Genomic DNA, 24856 nt, shown 5'->3' with positions numbered 1-24856 from the left:
GATCGCGATCTGCGAGGCGCTGCCAGCGTGTCTTTCTGGCCTTCTATTAGCAGCTTTAACATTATTTATCTCAGAAACTATAAACCGTTTTCCGCCAAAACCGGGTATCATTGGCTTCAGTTTTACAAACTCTATCACTGTTCCAAATCTCATCAAAAAGTGAGCGTCAATCTTGGAGTCCCTCCTTTGTTAGCCAATAATGACTCAGAATCTGAAAAATGGGAGGATTCAGGTGAAGCGACCGACTGACACCCCCTGACCCTTGTCTCGTTTAGCTTGTGGGTAGAGTGCCTTCTCTTAGTTTCCTAATAGTATAATATATTATCTACAATATGGTCCATAAGACATGACAGTGGTGAACATACAGGGTGATCCATTTAACTGGACTCGGTGAAACATTTCGCGAGGGCTTAACTTTTTAGGCACGACGCGCCACTATAGTGGCTTTCGCGGATGTCATGCTCTAGTAGCTCACTCGCTCATCGTTTGAATCAAATAATCGTCTTCATATGCATTGTTTCACACTTCTTTTGTCTTCACATCGATTTACAACAGTCTACAGGGTGTCCCAAAAATGTCTCGCAATCCGGAAATGGCGGGTTCCTCGGATCATTTGAAGCAACTTCTTCCTTTACAAAAATTTTATCCGAGGCACCGTTAACGAGTTATTAACGAAAACAGTGACCAATAAGAATCGAGTATGGCTAATGCGAGGCGGCCCAGCCAACCAGCGCACGAAGCCCAGTTCCGCTCATTGGCTCGATCGCCTCACGTCAGCTGAGCTCGCCTTTCATTGGTCACTGTTTTTCGTTAATAACTCGTTAACGGTGCCTCGGAGAAAATTTTTGTAAAGGAAAAAGTTGCTTCAAATGGCCCGAGGAACCCGCCACTTTCGGATTGCGAGATATTTTTGGGACACCCTGTATATACAGTATCAGACTCTGTACAGTACACATCCGACTCTGCCGTCTAGAGAAATAGCCTCGCGCAGAATTCAGCCGTACCTAAAAGGTTAAAGTTATCAAAAACATGTTCTGAGAAAAGTTGTTTGGTATAGAGGGGGTCGTTAGATGGCGTAAACAATATTCCTATAGGTGTAGTTGTGGGGATGATACTGAAGTAAAATTAATATTTTAAAATGGCACCCTGTATTTTTTTATCCTCAATATAACAACGTTTGTTGAGATGAATACAATAACCTATCACATGATATCATTCCATGTAACAAAATTACATAAATGAAGTGCATACGACACAGATGAACGCAAGTCGCTAGCCGAACTTTACGTGACTGTATCAGCTCTAGCCACATCGGATAACGCCAATTCGACTGTGCACTATAAACAAATCTCGAATTTTAGGTTCCATAGTGCTATCAATAAGTCAAGAAATCAGTCATATGGAAAGAGCCGCTTAAAAGCGTCGTATCTACTCTGTAGTTTTAATTATTTTTAGTAGTAATCCGTTCATCGAACTCGTATGCATTTAAGTCATTTTACTACATAGAATGATACCATGTGGTAGGTCATTGTATTCATCTCAACAAACGTTGTTATATTGTGGATAAAAAAATACATGGTGCCATTTTAAAATATTAATTTTACTTCAGTATCTTCCCCACAACTACACCTATAGGAATATTGTTTATATCGTTTTTTGAACGATTTTTGTGAGAACATGTTTTTGATAACTTTAATCCTTCGCAAAATATATCACCGAGCCCAGTTAAACGAATCACCCTGTAGATCGAGAGTTCGATCTCTTTCTGGAGATATAAACTTTTGCTTGTGTTATCATCATGATTGAGTTACTACTAGTTTATCACCAAATAGATCTCCATTCACCTGTAACAATAATTACAGTGGACCGATCACTGACGAAATTGCATTGCATTTGTTGCAAAATTAAATTTCACCTTAAAAAGAAGAACTGTTCCTTATTTACACAAATTACCTTATTTATTTACGAAAATTTATGTAACCGTAAATTTTGTATTTACAACGAACAACATTTTTTTATGCTGATTTTCGGAGCTGTGTACGGTTGACTTCGAGGTTTAAACATTGGTCTATTTTAGTCGATATCAAATTACCGAAGCGAATGTCACTCATTTCAGTTATTAGGAGGTAGACTATCGTAACTTCTAGCCATTGTTTTTTTTCCAACGCTAATAGACTAATTAATGCTCATCTGGAGAACTTCTTTTGTTAGATTGACAGTGCGGAGTAAAAATATTTCTCTTGGAAGCGACTCGGCAGGCGTAAACACGCGCGGCCGTCGAACATACCACTTTCATTTACGTTCCAGGAAATTCAGTTTCCTTTACTCGAGCCTTTCGATCGTGTAATTCAGAGAAAACGATACATACCTGTTCGACTTTGGCGTAACGATGTCTCTGGTTTCGGACGTGTATTTCCTTTCAGCGCGACCACCGTTGAAAAGCTCAACGGTCTCCCTGGTTACCGTTTCGAGAAGAGGCTCGCCGCCCCTTCTTCCCTTGCTGAAGGTCCTTTGATCCGTTTTACGGACCATAACCACCCTCGACAGGGGTTGATTGAATTCGTGGCCGTGCATTGTTGGCGGGATCATCGCTAACGACTGCGAGAGGGGTCCTCCGACTCGCGGGGACCTGAAACAAATCGTTTCCATTACTGCTTCGACCGATCATCCGTGTTGCAGACTTTCAACTTTTATCTCAAGCTATTTAACTTCACTCGAGCTCCTGACCAAAATTAACACGTTAAATGCCACGCCGGTTTTACAGAAATTGTCCGTGGCGCCACGATGAATTTTCTTTTATGTGATACATACAATGTTAAAATATTATCTGCAATAGATAAGTTACAGTGTATAACCATGTTTGACATGTTAATTGCGACAGGAGTCACTGTTTGAATTGACGATGGTAATAATACAAAATTTTAGATATTGACATTTGTTTTAAATTATATATATTCCTATCAATTTTGGGCACGCCGGACACCGGTGGCCCCCATGGCGTCACCGCCAAGTTAGGTGCCGGTCACCGGTGACCCCCGCGGCATTCAACGTGTTAACTTCACTCCAGCTCCTGATCAAAATTAAATTTCTCAACTGGAACGTCACCTTCGTCCGGCCGTTAATTTTGCAGCCTGATTTTTCTCTTGCGCGACACTAATTCTACCAACGATCGTCGGGTCGCAGGAAGAATTCGAGAAACCGTATACTAAAATAAACAAGAGCGATAGGCAAGTTCGGTTCCTGGATTATTGCTCTGGTGACGTTGCGCAATTAGGGTACGGTTACCGGAGATAAGGCCGAGAATCAGGGATTCCAGCTTTCACCCCAAAATGGCGGATGGACTCCACGGTGGGGATACGATGCGATCAAAGTCCACGTTACATGGCACGTACCGCGTGTGAGAGAAACATTGGACCTGAAGGACTCGGCATAAACTGGACTTTTAGATGCGGGGTGTGAAGCGAACGCGAAAGGAGGGGTCAATACGTCGGCCACATTGATGGGAGCAACTAAGTAGTGCTGTCATCTGTCGTCAAATCGTGACTGTAATTTCGTTGCAACTAGTGCTATCGCCACCATTCCTTCACATTTGATGCAGTGTATTTGCTTTATTATTTTTATATCATATTGCCGCGACAAAAAGGTGGCACATTTTAAAAACAAGTAATTTTTATTTATTTAGCACTACAACCAAACTTTTGTTTTTGTACAAACTTGCAAAACATCACTATAGATATGCACAAATAAAATAGAATTAAATTCCGCCAGTTCAAACAATTTTATTTGAAATAGAAAAATTTATATGAGAGCATGGTGCGACGTAACTAAAAATTATGTATAGGAATCTCTTGTACGGAATCACCCGGTGCCTACTTGAACATACTTTCAGGGATACCCTGTATTTTTTAGCAGAATAATATGTACCTCGTAACGGCGTTAGAAAACAAACCCGGCACTGAAATCACATCAAAGGAAAACTTGTAAATGGATACAGGGTGGTCCACGCAACTTGTGCACCTCTACAACTTCCAAAATATGCGTTGCACGAAAAAATTTTGTATACAAAAGTTGCATGGTTTAAAGGGGTACATTATGCAGTGCATTAATTTTTTTATAGGTGGAAGTGTTTCAGAAATTTAAAAGTCGATTTTGTTTTTTTAAGTAGAATACTATATTTTTCATATCATAATATGGAAGAATATCGAATTCTGAGTAAAAAAGTATTGACCTCCGTTAGCCCTAAACCTAATAGCTAACGGATAATTTCGCTTTGTTTTTTTTGAAAATTTTCTTCACGTAATATTAAGTTGGAGATTCAACCTTATCACAGACTTTCGCAGGTCAGTGGAAACTGAAGAAAATTTTCAAAAAACGAGAGTAAGAAGCTTTTTTAATCAGAATTTGATATTCTTCCATATTTTGATGTACAAAATATAGTATTATATTTAAAAAGAGAAAAAACAAAATTGACCTTCAAATCTCCGAAACGCCTCCACCTATAAAAAAAAATAAATGCACTACATAATGTACCCCTTTAAATTATACAACTTTTCTATACAAAATTTTTTCGTGCAATGCATATTTTGGAAGTTATAGAGGTGTACAAGTTGTGTGAATCACCCTGTATAAAACAAGAAGGTAATGCACAAGCGAAGAAAACTTGTTATTTTTACAAGAAATCAGGACATTTCAAAAGTAATTGCATGAAACAATAGGTATGGAAAAATAAGGAAGAAAAATCCAATGAAGTTACGATGGATAATTCTTCGAACGACTATTATTTTTACGCCATCTCTGTGGAAATCGAATAAGCATGTTTGGTGTAAAGAATACAAACAAAGAGAATTCATGGAGTTAAGCGTTTCAATTCGGAAAAGATGGGTTGTGTGGATTTAGAAGACAAAGAGTAGTATATTTTGTCATAGAAGGTGACGATTGCATGATAATAAAGGATAAGAGAAGCTAAAAGTTACAGCGAAGTTGTTTCAAAATTTATTTAAAATGATGACAGCTGAAAAGGTTTGTGCAGTGAGCAACATCGGAAATACGGGTCATACAGAAATATGTCAACATGAATGGCACTGATGATTTTGGCATCGCGATCTAACTGCAATAAAGGATTCGGATGAGAAAGGATTAGTAACCGGTATTAAAATTAAAGACTGCGGACAGCGAGTGACATGCGAGTGTTGTGTCAAGGGTAAAATGATACGGATACCGTTTCCGAATGAGTCAACTAACTAAGAAGAGTAGTTCGATTTTAGATCTCATTTGCACGAATGTTTGTACACCCATGCAAACACTAACACCAGGCAATGAAAGATATATGTATCCTAATATTAGGTCTACCGGAAAGTTCTGTCCGTTTTTGAATTGAAATATAACACAATTTTCATACATTTAATAATATTTACTGTAGAATATACTTTCCATCGTTACTTGTGACTTCTTGCCAGCGTGATGGCAACTTGTAAATGCCATTTTTAAAAAATGATTTATTTTTAGAGGCGAAGAACTCAACTAGTGCTTGGTTGACACCAGCTTCAGTTTTGAATTTTTTTCCTGTAAAAAGTTTTGCAAAGAGAGAAACAAGTGATAATCGGAGGGTGCTAGGTCTGAAGAGTATGGTGAATGTGACAGAATTTCCCAGCCTAGCTCTGCGATTTTCTGACGAGTCGTCAAAACAGCATGTGATCTGGTATTATCATCGGTAGCCATGTTTTCACGATCGCGTCTCATTTAATAATGACACGAGACATCTTTGTTTCAGTTTATTTAGGAGAGTACATGTGTGTAAATGCAATGATAAAGAGAGATAGTCATATATGTCTCAAATCAACATGTGCATATGGATTGAAACTTGAAGCGACACTATCGGACAGAACTTTCCGGTAGACCTAATAGTTATCAACGATTTTTCACGGTATACCAAGAATTTTCCTTGTGGGTCACAAAAATAAAGCGGTTGCATGTATTCAACAATTTGTAGTAAGTGATGAAAACGCAGCATCAAAAATGGCCGAAAGTACATAACAAGATCAGCAGATCGCGGACGGAACAGATTTCCCGTTTAGCCTCCTTCCCGTAACCCCCCTAGGAAATTAGCCCCCTATTTCCAGCAGCAAAACGGCGTCGCAGAACGGAAAAATAGATCACTTATGGAAATAGCACGAGACATGCTCCTAGACGCAAAAATGCAGAAAAAATATTGGGGCGAGGCAGTAAATACTGGAAATTATTTGCGGAACAGATTATCGACGACAGCTAAGACACCATATGAATTATAGTGTTCCAGATGACCAAATGTTGGAAACTTATATATCTTTGGTTGCAACGCGTATATGCATGTTCCGAGGGAACAAAGGAAGAAATTGGACAACGAAGCTGAAAGATTTACAATCGTCGGCTATTCGGAAGAATCAAAAGTATTTCGATTGTTAGACATTAAGACAAATCGAATTGGAATTAGTCCCGACATGATTTTTCCCGATAAGGATAATAAAGCCGAATCAACTCGTGCGGAACACGATGAGATCATACTCCCCAGTACAAAATTTCAGGAATGTAATCAGGACATCAGGGAAAGTTCAGAGGAGGCACTAGACATCGCTAATGGACCTGGAGAAGAATTCAACTCTGATGAAGATGTTTTTTTCAATGAAGCATCTAGCAACTACACGGACCAATCAGAAGAGAAAGATAGAAGGCCTGAACCATGCAGACGCTCGAAAAGCTCTAACAGAGGCGTGCCACCAATATACGGTGATTCCTTCGTACATGGTTACGGGTGAAGAAAATAAACCACGAAACGCAGCGGAAGTATTAGCAGGGCCCAATGACTAGTAGAAGAGAGCCATGATCGAAGAAATCGCTTCTCTAAAGAAAAAGCGGTATATAGGGAAATTGTTCCTATGTCGAAGGATGAAAACGTCGTAACTTATAAATGGGTTTATAAATTAAAACGAAATGTTGATGGCAATACAGAAAGGTGTAAAGCTAGGCTTGTTTGTTCGGGGATTTTCGCAAAAGTATGGCACAGATTATGACGAGGTGTTTGCACCAGGTAACTTTCAGAACTTTCTTAACTTTAGTTGGTCAAAAGAATGTGTCTGTTAAACATCTTGACGTAAAAACAGAAGATTCTTGAACGGAAGATTAACGAAGACTACTTGCATGCAGCAACCTGATGAGTATGTAGTACACGATAAAGAAGATTTGGATTCTATGGATCTATGGATCGAAACAGGTGGCAAAAGTATGGAATAATCAATTGAATAACATTTTAAAGAATTACGGTTTTAGAAAAAGTGGAACATACCCGTGTTTGTATAATGGAGAAGAAGTCTATCTTGTGGTCTATGTGGACGATATTCTAACAAGTTCAAAGAAATTAAACAAGATCGATGAAGTAGCTGATTTTCTAAAAAGACATTTTCACCTGAATGATCTTGGATTATTAAGCCACTATTTTAGCATAGAGATCAGAAGAAACAACGAAGGATTTTGTGTAGATTTGATTTGCAGGATGAAAAGACTTCTGGTGTTCCATTAGATCCAGGATATGCAAAGTGTAAATGCAAATGTAATCACCACAGTGTAAAATACTAAATACTAACAGTTAATCGGGGTACTACTATATTTTGCAGTAGACACAAGACTGGATATAGCAGCTAGTCAAGAAAATAAGTTGCGCAAGAAATGGAGGCAGGCGACGCACAGTGATTAGTCTGTTCCCATACAAAAAGCGGGAAAAAGTCAGTTTTAAACGATATCCCCATAATGCATAATTTATTCACTAGCAGTTAATTAAACATATGGCTTATTATTTAGCATGATCTTTTTTATCATTTGTTCACTTTGGACATAGCTACATGGTTTCAAAGTAGTCCATCTCTAAATCATCCCAAATTTATATCATTGTTTATAATTATCTTGTTTCTTGAAAACAAATAATTTTTACAGAATTTAATGTACTTAGTATGTATTTAAAAAAAGAACACTTCTTTATCTTATGTTCAATTGAATATGTTGAATTTTCATTTCATTTTTTAATTACAAGTACGGTGGTGTTCAGTGTTCGCTTTGATCGCATTTTGAAGAGTGATGTCTTACATTAATAACAAACAAAAATTCTCTGCTATTAGCTGCTATTGGAGAAATCATCTAATGATAATGCCAAAACGGCGTATGCCAGGAAGCATACTGTGACGCAAGATGTTTTGAATAGGTTGAGTAAAATATCAATATTTCAAGTATTGGCACTGTATTGAAACTAATGAGAATAGTCCTTCATTAGTCGTTCATGTCAAGTATGAGGAAAAGAACGATCAAGAAATCGAAACCATTTCTCAAAGAAACAATCGGAACAATGTTCGCAACATAAAAATAGAGAGGATGTTCAATTTAATTGAATTGAGAACAAAAATTGTATGTTTAAAGAATTTGTTTCTAAACAATTAAAATACTGTATTTTTTCGTTATTCTATCCCAACAAATATCCAAATATATGTACTAGTAATATAAAATGAAAAAGTAAGGCTTAAATTCCTTTACGGTCGAATGTCTGCAAATAGCCGCCCAATTTATTTTACAGCTGCGGAGACATATTATGAAGCGGCTCGCGTATGTCAATCTTTCTGAACGATAAGATACACATAGGTATAGTAGTCTAAAGAGTCGAGTTTCATTTGGAAGAAATTAGAGACCTTTAGCGATGAAGTCTTATCTTCCGTATAATGTAAACTCACGATGTGGAATAACGGCCGAGTCAGAACGAATTTCAGTCTTTCGAAACAGTCTCTCAATGTCACTACCAAACGAACCAGCAAACTTTTCGTACATTTTATATTTTATAATATTCGCTCCACGATGTCTAAAAGATTCAGGAAGGATACGTTCGACTATGACAGTACAGATGACGAATATTATTAGGTTGATGCATATGAAATGTCGGATTTTCTTTACATGTGAACGTTTGTCTCCCTGTTTTCGTTATATTTTTGTTTTTGGCGTATTGTCCATTGCCAGAGACACATTTCAACAACAAAAATTTTCTCAAAAGTGTTCCATTTTGTTATTTGTTTCGAATTTCGTAAGGATACGAATTCAACCGATATTCGTGTGTAATTTTTTTATATGAGTATAAACCTGGTAATAATGCTGCAAAAACTGCACGCAATATAAACCAGGCGTTGGGGGATAATATTCTTATCGATCGAAAAGTGTAGCGTTTGAAAATTCACGGTCTGGTGATTTTTCGCTACAAAATGAATCGTATTGAAGACCCAAAACATCTATGAAAAATGATGCTCTGAAAGCATTGGTGGAAACGAATGTGACTGGAGTAATTCACTATTCATTCCTTCGAACTGAGGAGACAATTACAGCTGAAAAGTACTGCCAGTACATTGATGAAATGCGTGAAAAATTGAAAATTATACGCCCATCACTTGTTAATCGGCATGGCCCAATACATATTTCTCCACAACAACGCTCAGCCGCATACGTCGTACGAAACAATTGCGAAATTAAATGAATTAAAATATGAAATTCTGCAGCAACCAGCTTATTCGCCGGATCATTCGCCAACCGACTTTCATTTTTTTAAACATTTAGAACAGTTTTTACGGGCTAAACAGTATGAAAATGAAGACAGTCTGAAAAATTCCATATCAGAGTTTATTGATTCTAAAGATCAGAATTTCTTTAAGACAGACATCTATGCATTAAAATCTCGTTGGGAAAAGTGTATTGAAGCAAATGAAGCATACTTTGATTAAATAAACAGCTTTTGAAAAAAGATATGCAGTTTTATATATTCACTTAAAAATCCGACAAGACGGAAAATTACGACATTGCTTCGTCCAATGGAAGTGACATTCGTACAACAAGGAATCCACTCAGGCGTTTCAATATTGGTAGTAATAGTAGCCGTGGTGAAGAGATAAATATTCAGGAAAGTAATAACAGTCGTGATAGCGAATGGTGGAATGTGATAAATGAGGATGTCATTCCAGGAAAATTAACATGGCTCCAATACCTCTCGTCCACAGCGACGCTCGCTCGTCGAACGGCTCCGACCGCAAAGGGTTAAATATATAATTTTAGTTGTTACATACATATGCGTTTTTTCCGCTTTTTGTATGGAAACTGACGACGGTCGACAGCCAATCGTAGTGTCGATGACGTGACGCTCTATTTACATTTCCAGCTAATTCTCGGGAAACTGAGTATAGACTACGGATACTTATGTAAAATAAAAATGATCTGCATGAGTTGCAAGAAACAAGCCATTTAGAAATGTTTTTTTCTCTGATAATTAATAAATGCATTTGAAAATAATATTCCAATTTCAATGTCAATATTTCGTCTACCGATTGTTATTATAAATTCCCGATAACAGAATAGACGAGTTATACGCGTAATGTACGATATATCTAAACAAATTCATTATTGTCTATCACAAATATTAGATCACCTAGATAGTCTAGCGCTTCGAGCATAAAAATTTATTAATAGCGTGCACAATAAACTTCGTACACATTTGAAATGATACAGTTGTTCAACACGTTCCGTGCCGAGCCTATATTAATATAGTTAACTAACTTAATAGTTAACTATATTAATATAGTTAATTAAAGGTTATTTTATAGTAATAATTTTATTGTTTTAATTAAATGTACTAGTAAATAAAATTTTTTTAAAATTTTATTATAGGAGATAAAATTTTAATTGAATTTTTATTGTAAATAAATTTTATTGTAGATTATTGTTTAATGTTAATATTGATATACTTAATTAAAGGTTATTTTATAGTAATAATTTACTATACTTGCTCGATTTTTCATTCAGGTAATTTGTTGTTTCGACTATATGTAGATTGAGATATCATATGTAATAATTAATTATTGTAAACATAACAATTGAACAAACTTACTTGCTTCGTTCTATACTGCATTGTTCGTAATGTTTCATTATTTTGATGGAACAATAATCTTCGGACTTAAAATTATTATAAAATATATGTTTTTGGCGCATTCAACAAATATGCTAGCGTGTACCGCCAGTGGTACACGCGGCCTGAATGGAAAGTTTAACGTGTACCATCGGTCGCACACGTGGCACGAAACGTGTTAAACTTGTCGTGTCTAAACCCTATTAATTTTAAACCGGTAGCCACTAACCCATCGTTAAACTCTTCGAAAATAGCGGGTAACACGTGTCCCTCGAATTCGCATTACGCGAGCAATTAAACTCGAATTTCTCTCGTGGAACGTTCAACCGATGAGAAATAGTTGAAACGGTGCCGTTTTTTGCACGCTACTCGTAAACCCACCATCTCCTAACTGTGTAGCATTCTGCGGTAAAAACTCCGGAGAAAAAGTCCGAGATCATTTCACGACTTTGACAAACCGAGACGACGCAACGAGCGCGTCACTTCTGTCAGTGAAATTCAGAATTGTCCATTGGAAAAGGGATAGACGATATTCGGCTTCGATAAACATATAATTGGAAAAGTGAGACTTGTTGATTGTACATCTACACCGAGCAGAAACCAATTGCTAATGAATACAATTGTATGTACGTATTTGGTAGACGTTTCATACGATCCTAGACAAACTTTATTTCAAATGAAAATAAAAATAATATCGAACCGTTCGAAGTAATAGCAATTTCAAGTAGTGAATTGTTTCCTTTTCTTTTCATTTTAAATTGCGAAATACATAATATGCAACAAAGGATTTTATTTTAAGGATCTTTTACACAAATTTGCTTTAAGTTTTTGCTTTGATATCTTTTGATATAATCCATGAAATAATATGCAACAATAAGATTTTATTTAAAGAAATCTTTACAGCCATTTGCTTTGAGCAGAATTATTTTCCGAAAAAGATTATCCCTAAGAAATTTTTGTCTGGGTCCATCTAATATTGATGGAAAATAAAGTAATCGTTCCATGTAGTCAAATCAGTCCTTCAATCTTGCAGAAATGTCAATGAGTATGTTACTTCTATTACAAGCCGAGAACTAAGGCAATCCCATACAAGGGGAGAGAAGGTAAAATTTGCGGACGAGCCGACGCACAATGGGGTATTTGCTCCGAAAAAGTGGAAAAATGTCATTTTTGAATTTATCACAATGGAAATCTCTAATAGTTGTTTAAGCGTATAGGCTATGATTTACTATGTTCATTTTTACAATTTGTTCATTTTGGACCTGACTACATACATATGTACATGGCTTCAAAACGGCGCATCTTTAAATCATCGTTTATATCTAAGAATTAAGCGATGAGGGACAAAATTTGATGTACTGACTATGCAATAAACTTATGTCAGAATACGCTTTTCTATCTCTCATATTTTTTTAGTTATACCCAATAGAATATACTTAATATTTGTATAATTTTTTAATTATAGATTTAGCGGAATTCAGTGTTCATTTTGGTTACATTTTAAGGAAGGAAGTGACTTAACTTTCTTCCGAAAAAAAGATTGGCTGCTAATAGCTGCCAACCGAGAAGTTAAATTTTTTGTTGACGAAAGATTCGATCATGATAGCATCCAATGACTTCGCTCCGCTAGCTCGACATCCAAACAATGTAACTACATTCTGTTCCCAATGTTATAAAAGTGAAAACTGTTCACGACTTCAAAGCAATGATTGCCCCCCTCTCCCTCACACTACGCATTCGTGAGTGACGCGGTAAAAACTTCAGTTTTGTGTTTCTTTCCCTTATGACAAAGAATGGAATCATACGATCTCGACAGTTCACAAGGTATTAATTCATATGATAAAGTAATGTAATTCAAAATATCATTTATGTTAATTGGACAGCTAAGCGAGAAAGCTGCAGAGACACAAAACAAGATAAATTCTAAATTATGCACAAAAATATTCCAGCCAGAAATGTAACTCAGATGTTGTAAACGGGTTGAATAAAATACAATATAATATACAGAGTGATCCATTTAAATCAATCCAGTGAAATATCTTCGAAACCATCGATGATCAACGATTTGATGTTAATAAAGTTTTTCTAGATAAACGCGTCGAGGACATATGAAGGTAAACTATATTTTTTTAAATAAAATCATATATGTATTCTTTATTATACTAGTCGATTCAACTCGCCATTCTTTTCGTAAAAATACTGAGACGAAGATATTTGAATTTTAGTAATGCATAGTATTAGCATGTCTCTAAGAAATACTAAAATTCAAATATCTTATAAACCAATGATTTTTCGCAATAAATGCCTTAGTATTTTTATGAACTAGTATATCTTATCAACTAGTATAATAAAAAATATATAATACCATTTAAAAAATTAAAGTTGTCCTTCATATGTCCTCGATGCGTTCACCTAGAAAGATCTTATCAATATCAGTTTACGTACCCCTTAAAACTATTCCAATTCCGTCTGAAACATTTTTTAGTATCATCGATGGTTTCGAAAATATTTGACTGGATCGATTTAAATAAGTCACCCTGTAAAATTAGTAATTAAAATAATTTAATATTATTTCAGTTCCTATCGATTATAAATACTAATCACTTTAGATTCATCAACTACGAATATGAGAAAAGAAAGAAATAGAAGATCAAAACCATTTTTAGAAGAAACGATCCAATTACATCTTCCAAATCAATTTTCGGAAGAGGAAGAAGAGGATGAAATTGAATTAGAAGAATCTAAATGAAAAGGTAGTTTTAATTTCTATTTTTAAAGTTATGCTTCTTCCATTGTATATAATTGTTTATTAAAGAAATTGTTTAACTGTCTTTTTTATTATTATTATGTATGTATTAGATCGAACTAATAGTATTCGATGAGAATATTGGATACAAATACTTGATTTTAGGGATTAAATGTTCTCTCCCGTTTCACTCCTACACAGTAGGGCCAAAGACACCCAAATGCGATAAAAAACATTTTCTGGCTAAAATCATATATTTATGTCCAACTTTATAATATTATACGATAAGGTATTATACACGTGCACGTTTGAACATTGAATAAGTTGCAGAATCTATATTTTAACAACGCTTATAAACAAAAATGTAATTACAAAATACGTATATTGAATATACATATGGCAAACAAATTGACAACTCATGAACAAAGAATTTACAACTAATTCACAGAAAATTATTAAAAAATGATAAGCAAAACAACAACAACTTAACACAAAATTAACACATAATTAAAAAATAATCTTTAGATTTTGTATGTAACGCGGTCTTATAAATACAGAACAATTTATACAATGTATATGAAAAATGTACTGTACATGTACAGTTTAAAACAAGATTTAATAAAAGTAACGATAATGAATATGTTACCAGAAAAGAAGCATGTAACGTAAGTGTTCCGTTCAGCGCCACGGCATGGACTGTCTTTCGACCGAGCAGTTCGATCGATCGTTCGTCTTTCGCGATCTTTAATTTTCATTCTCGCGTCCACGTGCACACGCACGCACGCGAGGGGGGGGGGGGGCACAAAAAGAGGGGACAGAGAGAGAGAGAGAGAGAGAGAGAGAGAGAGAAACACGCGCGCGCAAGTTTACACATACACATTTCTTTTTACCGCGATCAAGCCATTTTCGTTCCCACATATGTATGTTAGCCTCTCTTGTTATTCAGTTCCTTCATCAAAAACTTTTAGCAATACAATTCATAACGTTACAACATCGAACGACTGTATTTTCTTCTTTTATTCACTTCCTATATCGCCGATGAACGCGAGGGATCTATGTATATTCACAGACGAGATATGCTCATAGAAGTACTGGACGTTCAATGCATTATTTTGTCACCCAAAAATGAAGCATCAGAAATCCCATTATCATTCCCGTGCCGCGTTCATCATTGCCGATATTTCAGAAATTTAAGCTTGTTAGTCAAGATTGAATATTCTGTATGCCTCGTTTATATTACGGCACATTTTCTGATTTGAAAGCCACAAATTCATACGGCGCGTACATTCAAACGATAAAAAAAGTACCTATAATATAATAAAATAAACTGTATAATAAAAAAAAAATTATATAATCATATAATAATTAACTTGATTAAATATATTATTAAAAACGGAGAATATCACAATTATTATATTGTAATAAGGAATTCTTGCACGTCCAGAAAATTTAATAAATTGATTGTGCATGATTTATTTGTATACATATATAAGTAACTAACACTTGTTGATATTGGAAAAATTTTACTCTACTTCACAGAATGCGAAAATGTTTGGATTGTTGGATTAAATATTGTGACTTCGATATTTATTTTCCAATAATGATAAACTTTGCATATTGTATTATGCACAGTTCTTTAATTATTAGAAATTCTAGTATTAGGTATTATACAGTCTCAAATTGTTTTTTAAATGATGTATTCAAATTCACATGGTTAGAAACCCAAAACATATCTGGTTGATAATTTAAAAAAATATATATACCTTACGATGCTGTTGAAAGAAAGTTCGGAATATTCTAATACATATAATGCATACATACATCAGTTTTCATTTGTTACGTAAATATAACTTCTAAAATTGGCACTCTTTTCGCACGACAGTGTTTCGAGATCGGCGAGGCCTTATCTCGGTAGTCAAGGACAGAGATGACGGCAGTGAAAAGCAACACAACGGAAAACATGAATGAAACAAATTTTAATTTTAGTAACTTTCGGTTTACATTCATAATTGCAGCACCAATTGATAGCTGAAATCTTTGGATTAAGATGAGTCCAAACATGATATAAATTGGACTGTATTTATTGAAAAGAACTCATTGTTATAAACTGCTGCTTAATTAATCCGAGAATAGCTTTAAATCTGATTTATTCGAAAAATCTAAGCTAACCATTGATGTCAGAATTATAAAGATTAGACGATAATTACTAAAAAATGACATTTTCTTTATTATAGGCTTATTTTTTGTTGATCGCGGTGTCTCTTTAAATATTGAATCTCAATCATTGCTGTACGACGTAGTATATCTTGTATCTCTCGGATTTGCTCATTATATTTATTCGCTTACTTGGTCTAGCCATGCTCGAATCAGTACAGTTTTCATTTTTTCGCGACCAGAATTTGAAGCTGAAAAATTAGAAAAACTTCTCTAGTATGTGGCTTAATAACTGAAATATGTCAGATTTATTTCAGAATTTTTAAGTTCGACCAAATAAGCAAAACCTAAAGGCGACATTGTAACACATTGCCCACTAATAAATAATAACCAGATCTGAATTCTTTTATTATTAAAAATGTAACTATGAAAATATTACTAATCTGATAAAAATTAATCTAAATACGACATATGTATATACATAAATCGAATAATAACGTAGATTATACTGGAATAGAAAAACTTCATGCAAAACATTTCCGAAAACGATTTCCGTCTCTGGAAATGAACGAATCTGCAAAGTCTCGAGTTCAATGAAGATGGTAGTAAAATATTACAAAACTATAATCTGAGCCAGTATTAAAATGTGATTTTAATATTGCTTTATTGCTATTTAATATTGCTTTTATTTTGCTTCTTTGTATTCCAGTAAAGACGTGCCGTATTCGTTCTTTAGAATAAAGTCGTAATCATATCTAAAATATTCCACTGCGTTTTCATTTAATAACCCAATTTCCAATATGAAATATATATGAAAAATAAAAAAATCAATTTAACTTTTATTTTAAATTAAATTTTATATTGCTTGAAGTTAAAATTTCGTAAAGTAATAGGAAATGTATATTCTTATAGGATATCTCTAAAAGAGATGTGAGGAAATAGTAATAAAAAATAGAACAAACGTGAATAGCAATTGTACATATGTATGGAATAATGTACGCAATAAATGTATGCTTTAAGATTTTTACGATCACGAGTTAATCAAAATTGCATATTTATAATTTGCAAATAAGGTTTCCATATTTATAAAATAACGTTTTGATGAAAATAAATATTAGATGTAATGTAAAAGAATGCTATCGAATGAAAAAATAAAATTTGAATTTTAGGCTGAATTGTCAGCTGTAAACTTTGCCTTGAAGATTCTAGGTGCTGAATAGTCTCGAAGTCTCGATCAGGGTAGCCACGAATAAGATAAATTTTTTACCCCCCCCCCCCCCCCACCGAAATCCTCAACGAACTATCTTCCACGGCAGCTCATGCCCCCCACATCCATCGCATTATCAGTACATACATATATAGGTATGTAAATACAGGCTTTGCTTGGAAAGTCTGGAACTCACGCGGCAACATTGTATATTGATTTTTAGAGCTGACAGCCCTGTAAAATAGAAACGAAATTTCAGTGCTGCAGTCTTACACTGATGAACAAAATGATAAGGCACCGTCGTACACGTAAAAAATGTAATATGTATTTAGTAAAATCTTAAAGTTATGAAGAGTAAACTATGTTATAAGCGTGAAACTTCTTTTCAAGGTTATGTACTAGTACTAATCAAACAAAACACGGAGCACTGTGGCTTTAAGATTCATTAATTTTAAAAAACCTGTAGCCCTTTCTTTTCAAGGGAAAAAGAATCGAATTCTGGACTTACACCTCGACAAATAGTAATGGACCGCAGTTAATTGAGTTAACGTATTCATTAAAGCAATAAAAAGAGTACATAATCCGAAAAATAAGCTACTTAAAATGAGTGAAATTTGCTATAAAGCCACCATTAACAGACAAAGATAAGACCGCTTGATTAAGTTTTGGAATAGAACATATTCAGTGGAAACAGCAGTGAAAGCGTAAATAAATTCCACGATTTAAGAAAGGAGCAAAGGATGTCAAGTCGTCGACAATATGGTGGTGTTACAGTAATGATATAGGCATGTATCGGCTATAGACGAAAGATGAAAATAAAATATACATATTCAGGGCATTATGAATAGTGCTGTCTACTCAAATTTAATCAGGGAACAGATAGAGACTTACGCTTGTAGAATTGCTAATACAAAATATACAATTTCAGCAAGATAATATAGTCCTGCATGCTGCTTGCATAGTAAAAAATTATTTTGAAACGGAAAATTATCGAGAATGTTTGGCGAAATCTCAGCCGAACAGTATATGAAGGTGGAAAGCAGTATAATACAATGTCCGAATCAAAATCTGGAATTTTAAAAGCTTAGGAAAGCTTGGATCTGTATAGAAGTTTACCATGAAGACTGATGATTGAAGTGGTACAGCGTGAAGGACATTTCCAAAGGACATTACTAAAATGTAAACAAACTATGTAATTTTATTCCATTTTAATATTTTTATTATTTTATATTCAAAGTGCCTTGTCATTTTGTCCACACAAAATTTCGTTTCTTTTTGTATAAATAACAAATGAGCTGAACGATTTATTTAATTTCTTCAAAATAATTTCGTCAAAATTATTTATTTATTTTGTTATGCATTCATTTTCCTCCCGTATATGTACAAATAGATATTCATACACAAAAATTTTGAGGTGCCTTATTATTTTGTCCACCAGTGTAGTTCACTAACTGATTGTTCTATTTAAGCATAGGCTGTGAGGAAATCTTCCGTGTTTAGCAATGTCAGTATTTCAGAACATATGATCTTGACATAACCCCAAATTTTCTAAAAAAAACAATTGAAAACCAATTTTGAGTTGCCACGTGCAGGCATTATAACCAGTGTAACCATTTGCCTGCAACGTAGGCCGTCCCTCGAGTCAGCACGCTCTCCGAAAACCTTTACAAACCTCCTACTGTAGACTAGTCAGCGGAAACTGAGGACACGAGGAACACCCCTATGTTTCAGAAAAATGGTCACATTGATTGTAACTAGAAATTGGATCAAGTATATTGCAAGTATACTCGAACCTCTACGAGGTAGTTTCGAACCCTCTCTAAATATAATACTGTGGCGAAGGTAACTGTTACAGAATTCTAATTTTCAAGATTCGAGTACTACTTATGAAAGGTTCTAAGTACCTTTTCGAAACTTGAAAGTACTTACTCCAGGGTTCGATATCTACTTGTATAATCATTGAGACATCATTGCTTTTGAGTAATAATCGAAACCCATGAAACGAAACTTGCTTATTAAAATTGACTCGCAATCGTGAGTATACATACATACAAAAATGTCTCGCAATCCGGAAATGGCGAGTTCCTCGGATCATTTGAAGCAACTTCTTCCGTTACAAAAATTTTCTCCGAGGCACCGTTAACGAGTTATTAACGAAAAACAGTGACCAATAAGAATCGAGTACGGCTGACGCGAGGTCGCCTCGCGCAAGCTGAGCTCGCCTCTCATTGGTCACTGTTTTTCGTTAATAACTCGTTAACGGTGCCTCGGAGAAAATTTTCGCTGTGGAAAAAGTTGCTTCAAATGACCTGAGGAACCTGCCACTTTCGGATTGCGAGACATTTTTGGGACACCCTATATATTGAACTTGATCGCATCTCTAATTGTAATCTCGTCAGTCGTTCCTCTAGACTCTAGAGCAGAACTAGTGTATTTAGGAAAAGTCACTACGCAAGAAGTGGGAGCAGACAACGCATGAGCGGGAGTCTCGCACAGCGGCGTCCCTACCGCGCGAAGTTCAGAATTATGTTTTCCCCGTAAACGCGCTACGCCGCTGTGCGTAACTGCCTGCGCATGTGTCATCACCCCACTTCTTGCGTAACTCCTTTTCCTGTGACTACCGGTGATGCCAAACGTCGGTATTCTTCAATCGTGCTATTGGCTTTGTCGCTCTTCCTCTCGCGTTATCGGAGGTCCCGTACAAACAAACTTGGAATGTCCCTATGCGTATCTGGCAACCAGACTCGTACAGAAGGCTAAAAGACAGTTCGACATCTTCTACGACTCACACAGCCTGGGAAAATGTTTTTTTAAATAAAAATAAAAAATAACTGTTTGAAAACATTTACTTCAGACCGCTATCTTCAGTACCGTTATTGGAAAATACATAATAAATTATTTCGTTATTTCTTTATAATAATCTGCAAAATGATAATGAAAAAAATTTTTTATTTTATGAAATCTGCAAAAATGAAATTTGTTTAAAGGGAAAACATGTTTCCAAGGATTAAAAACTTCATAATTGTTTCAAATAATTATAAGAGAAAATAACATGTTATTTGAAATGACATTTCAAACAATGTTATTTCTTATGTGCCTTGGTCTGAGTATCACAATAAGCACTCGCACTCGTGAAAGTAATCCGTAAACAGTTAAGATTTCCGAATGATCTGATTTGTATGGCATTTATCTTCCTGATAATTAATTGCAGACAATATCGATCTACCCGTAGCAAGCAGTATTTTCAAGAAGCCGTTACTTCCCCTTATAATTTTTAATATTTTTCAAATGGTAAAACCCGCAGCTATGAAAGAATGGTACTTCAGTTCTACTTTTGGACATTTTAAACTTTGTTTTTAAAGCGGCTTTATTTGTTCGAATTTGTTCCAAATTAAACTATTAACCAATATTGTCATGAAGACACACAGTATTCAGTCCTAAAGGGGTACTTGGAGCAAAATTAATGACTCCTAATGTTTTCTTGTAAAAAATTCCTAATTCTATCCTACAATTTTATTAAAAAAAGAAAAGAGGTTTATATAATTTCACCTTTCCATTAAGTAAAAAGTTCTTTATCAATCCTTTTATTGCAATTTGTTGACATATAATTAATGTGAGATTGTATTTCTTTTCGTGTGTACTACGTTTACCGTGTTATATGCGTATGCTATATGTGCGGTGAATGTGATATTAATTGGCATATATCAAGCGTTTTAAGATATTGATCGATGACTATTGATCAGGTGTTTTGGTTGTCAATTGTCAAAAGACGAGTGTGAATGAATTCATTGAAAACAGGAAAGAATAGTCGAAAGTGAGCGAGCTTAGCGAGTTTAAAAGCCAACGCAATGGAAAAGAGTCCAACAGCCCCACTCGGCTGTAACCGCAGTATGTACCGATCACGTGAACGTTCTGTTTACATTTTGTGCCAGACCTCGTTGAACTGACAATGATTAAAAAGATAGCCCAGCTGTGTTATCTTTAATTGCTTGATAACGCATGTATCGTTTTATCCAAAATTTATCCATTACTTTATCGAGTAATATCCAAACATTAGAAAATCGGAATATGCGGTTCGTTGTTAAGTAGTAAACCCACAACATTGTAGGGTTTCGAGTATAACATCAAAATGATAGACATGTATAGTAATGAAGTAGTAATGAACACATTATAACCTTGAATGTTTTTTTTTCATGTACTGAATATAATATACTTATTTAACACTAGATTGCTGGAGTGAGTCATCTTGATTTATTTACGATTTTATTGCTATATGTACAGTGGGTAACGAAAGTATTCGAATACTAGTATAACCTTGACTTTCTACGCCATATATTTAAATAAATATACATTGAAGAGAAAAAATACTTTACGGTATATTATCGTACACATTATGTATTCTACATTAATGTAGAGTACATAAAATACAACAAACTTTCGATATAGTGTAAAACGTTATTTACATAATTAAACAAATATTAAGGAACATCGAATTTTCGTGCAACATAAGTATTCGAACGCCTTATAAAATTTAGACGAAACGTTATAAAAATAAAATTTCTTATTAATTTTTATTACTAAAAAGTTTGACATTTTAAAAATCATTCTTTATTTACGATCGATGTTCTTTTATATCTCTATTTTACACGATTTTATGATTTGTTTACAGTATGTATGTTTTTTGTTGCAACTCGTATGATCGAATTCACTTCATGGGGATAGACAATCGTGTATAAAGTACGTGTACATATAATTTGTTATCTTAATTTGTTAATGCATTTGAAGGAATTTGTAAAATTAGAATGCAGTTTTGGCCCATTTACCCGCTAATATTGATGTAACATGGGAAAAATCAACCAAAAATGCATCCTAATTTTACAAATTTCTTCATATGCGTTAACAAATTACGATAACAATTTATATTTATACGTGTCTTATACACGGTTGTCTATCCCCATAAAGTGAATTTGGTCATTCGAGTTACAACATAAAAAATACATACTATAAACAAATCATAAAATCGTATAAAATAGAGATAAAAATCGAGAGACATCGATCTTAAATAAATACTTATTTTTTAAATGTTAAACTTCTTGAAACATATTGTTAAATAATAGAGATATAAAATTAGTAATCAAAATTGATAAAAAAATTTATTTACTATTCCTACCACAATCGGTCAAATGACCATTTTAAAAATTTCGTTTAGAGTTTCCTATACGTATATAACATATATAGGAACATGTTATATGTATACATATGTATAACATGTACAGGAACATATATATATATATATATATGTATATTTATAACATGTATAACATGTCCTATACATGTATATAACAACGTAATTGCATCGCCCTTAAACTTCACAACTTTTCCTAAAATATACATATAATACATTTTTCAATAATCATTTTTTTTTTTTATATAATTTGTTCTCTGAGAAAAAATTGTAGTCTGTCTTACCTACCGCGATCGGTCATTTGACTGGTTAAACGATTTATATCTTTTTATAATAGAATTCTCTCAAAGACTCAAGTCTGAAACTATAAAGTCGTTACAAACAAAAGGTAATGCAGTTGTGGTATGATTTTAGTTGAAAGTGCCTTCCAGGGACACCTCCAAGTATTTACATTTTATTACGCTCGCCTAACGGCTTCGCGGCGTTTATTTGTCAAATTGTTATCCGAAGCGGTCCGAAACCTTAAATAAAATGAACACATTATATACTTCTGAATAATATTTTTATACTGTCAAAATGGCTGTTATCTCTCCATGTATATTAAAAAATATAAGTTGTGCTAAAGACCGGTCATTTCACCGGATGCGATAGGAATAGAGGTATACGTCGATTGTAAGTCTAGAAAATTGCGGTAAAAATTTCACGCAACATGAACGTCCGGCGCCGTAAATATGTACTATTTAAGCAATTACGTAGCCGCAACGTCGTCGCACTTCAAGAAAAGCGGATGTGTGCAACGAACCTACAACCTATGTATACTGCGTTCACCGAGAACTGGCACAAAATGTAAACAGAACATTCATGCGATCGGTGCTGCGGTTGAAGTTAAAGAGTGTATGAAACTGCCCGAGTCTCGGGAACCCGAAGTTCGGGATCAGTTCTCGATACATTTCACTGTGCGAGATCTCGAGATCCCGAGTGTTTTGGGTCCCGAAAGTTTCGGGACTGGGCTCGGTGGTCTCAGACTCTACGCATGGATGGGATATTTATGCGTTTTAAGTAATGTACACTGTCGCGCGTGATCGGTTCGGAATCCAATTGTCGACTACATATTGAAAATATAAAAAGAAAACGGAATGATATGATAAGTCTTGGATAATATCAGAAAATGTTAATATATTGGGTTGGCAACTAAGTAATTGCCGGTTTCAGTTATAGATGTCTCTCACTCCCATTTTTATGATATCCATGATTTATGATATCCATGATTTATGATATCCATGATATTTTTATGATATATAAATGTTATATTATAAAATTATTATTATTATTATTATTATGTTATTTTTTATTATCCGTGAATGTTAGCAACTGGACAAATTGAATGCAGCGGTCAAGGAAAAGCAACCAGAATTGGTCAATCGTAAAGGTGTCATTTTCCAGCAGGACAATGCTAGGCCGCACACGTCTTTGTCCACTGGGCAAAAATTGATGGATATTAGTTGGGAATTGATGTTACACCCACCATATAGCCCTGATCTCGCGCCATCAGATTACCACTTATTTGGATCCCTGAACAACTCTCTTCGTGGTAAAACTTTTAATGATGATGACGCTGTAAAATCTCACTTAACTCAGTTTTTGGCCGAAAAGGATCAGACTTTCTACGAGCGTGGAATTTTCAAGTTGTCAGAGAGATGGCAAAAGGTCATCGAACAAAATGGAAAATACATTACAGATTAAACTTTATACCAAGTAAAAAATAATTTTTTATTTCATTGAACAAATCGGCAATTACTTAGTTGCCAACCCAATAGAATAGTTCGCATACTTTGACCTTATGTAAACGTTAAATAAGGATATAAATAAAAAATGCAGGCTTAGAAACAACATATGAAAAACATAGAACAGCTTGATTTTTATTAAAATTGATTTACATCGCTATGCAGATAACACATAATTGTTTAACATTCTTCAGTAATAAACGCGCTCTTGTACATGTAACGAACATAGTTACGGCCGTAGAAAACGAACGTTCGCTGGTTGTTTCAGTTGCAGGTATCACAAGTACGTTGTATTTTGTTGTATTACAAAATCTATATTGAAGCAAAGAAAAAGAACAGAAAGAAAAAGCACAAAGCAAAAAATGATGTTTACAGATAGATATATCAGGTCATATTGTTAATAATTTTCTGATTATTTCTAGTTACATATACAAGAGCGCGTTTATTACCAGTGAATATTGAACAATTATATTTTATAACAATGTAAATCAATTTTAATAAAAATAAAACTGTTCTATGTTTTTTATATATTGTTCCTAAGACTGTATTTTTTATTTATACCCTTCTTATTTAACACGTTCTTCGCCACGTCACCCACATCTGGATGACGAGTATATTTCCGTGCCCCCTCCCCCCTCGACGCCCGAAAGTCGGTGACGCTCTTTTTCGTCTGATTAAAAATAGGACTTTACAAGTAATTTATAAAAATTTCATTTGTAACAAAAATATTTATTGGAATTAGCATATGCTGTCTACAAATCGTCATTCACAATTTATGAACTTTTGGACAACGGTTTACACCTTATCGCTATTCCAGCTAATCGCT

General features: G+C 34.5%; 1 protein-coding gene across 6 annotated transcripts in view; it reads right to left on the bottom strand.

The window, feature by feature from the left end:
* The window catches only part of LOC117218897 (uncharacterized), a 195601-nt gene that overhangs the window by 84905 nt on the left and 85840 nt on the right, over window positions 1–24856 (bottom strand). For 5 of the 6 annotated variants that reach the window (XM_033467663.2, XM_033468080.2, XM_033467918.2 and 2 more), the window contains exon 2: window positions 2369–2629. In XM_033467663.2, the coding sequence (XP_033323554.1) occupies window positions 2369–2629 (261 nt within the window). Of the gene's footprint in view, window positions 1–2368; window positions 2630–14346; window positions 14434–24856 lie in introns of those variants that run through there. The other variant, XM_033467837.2, reaches the window with a different exon arrangement.

This window comes from Megalopta genalis, chromosome 1, assembly GCF_051020955.1.
Source record: "Megalopta genalis isolate 19385.01 chromosome 1, iyMegGena1_principal, whole genome shotgun sequence".
In the NCBI taxonomy this organism is placed as follows: Eukaryota; Metazoa; Arthropoda; class Insecta; order Hymenoptera; family Halictidae; genus Megalopta; species Megalopta genalis.
This window is presented reverse-complemented; position numbering and strand designations above follow the sequence as displayed.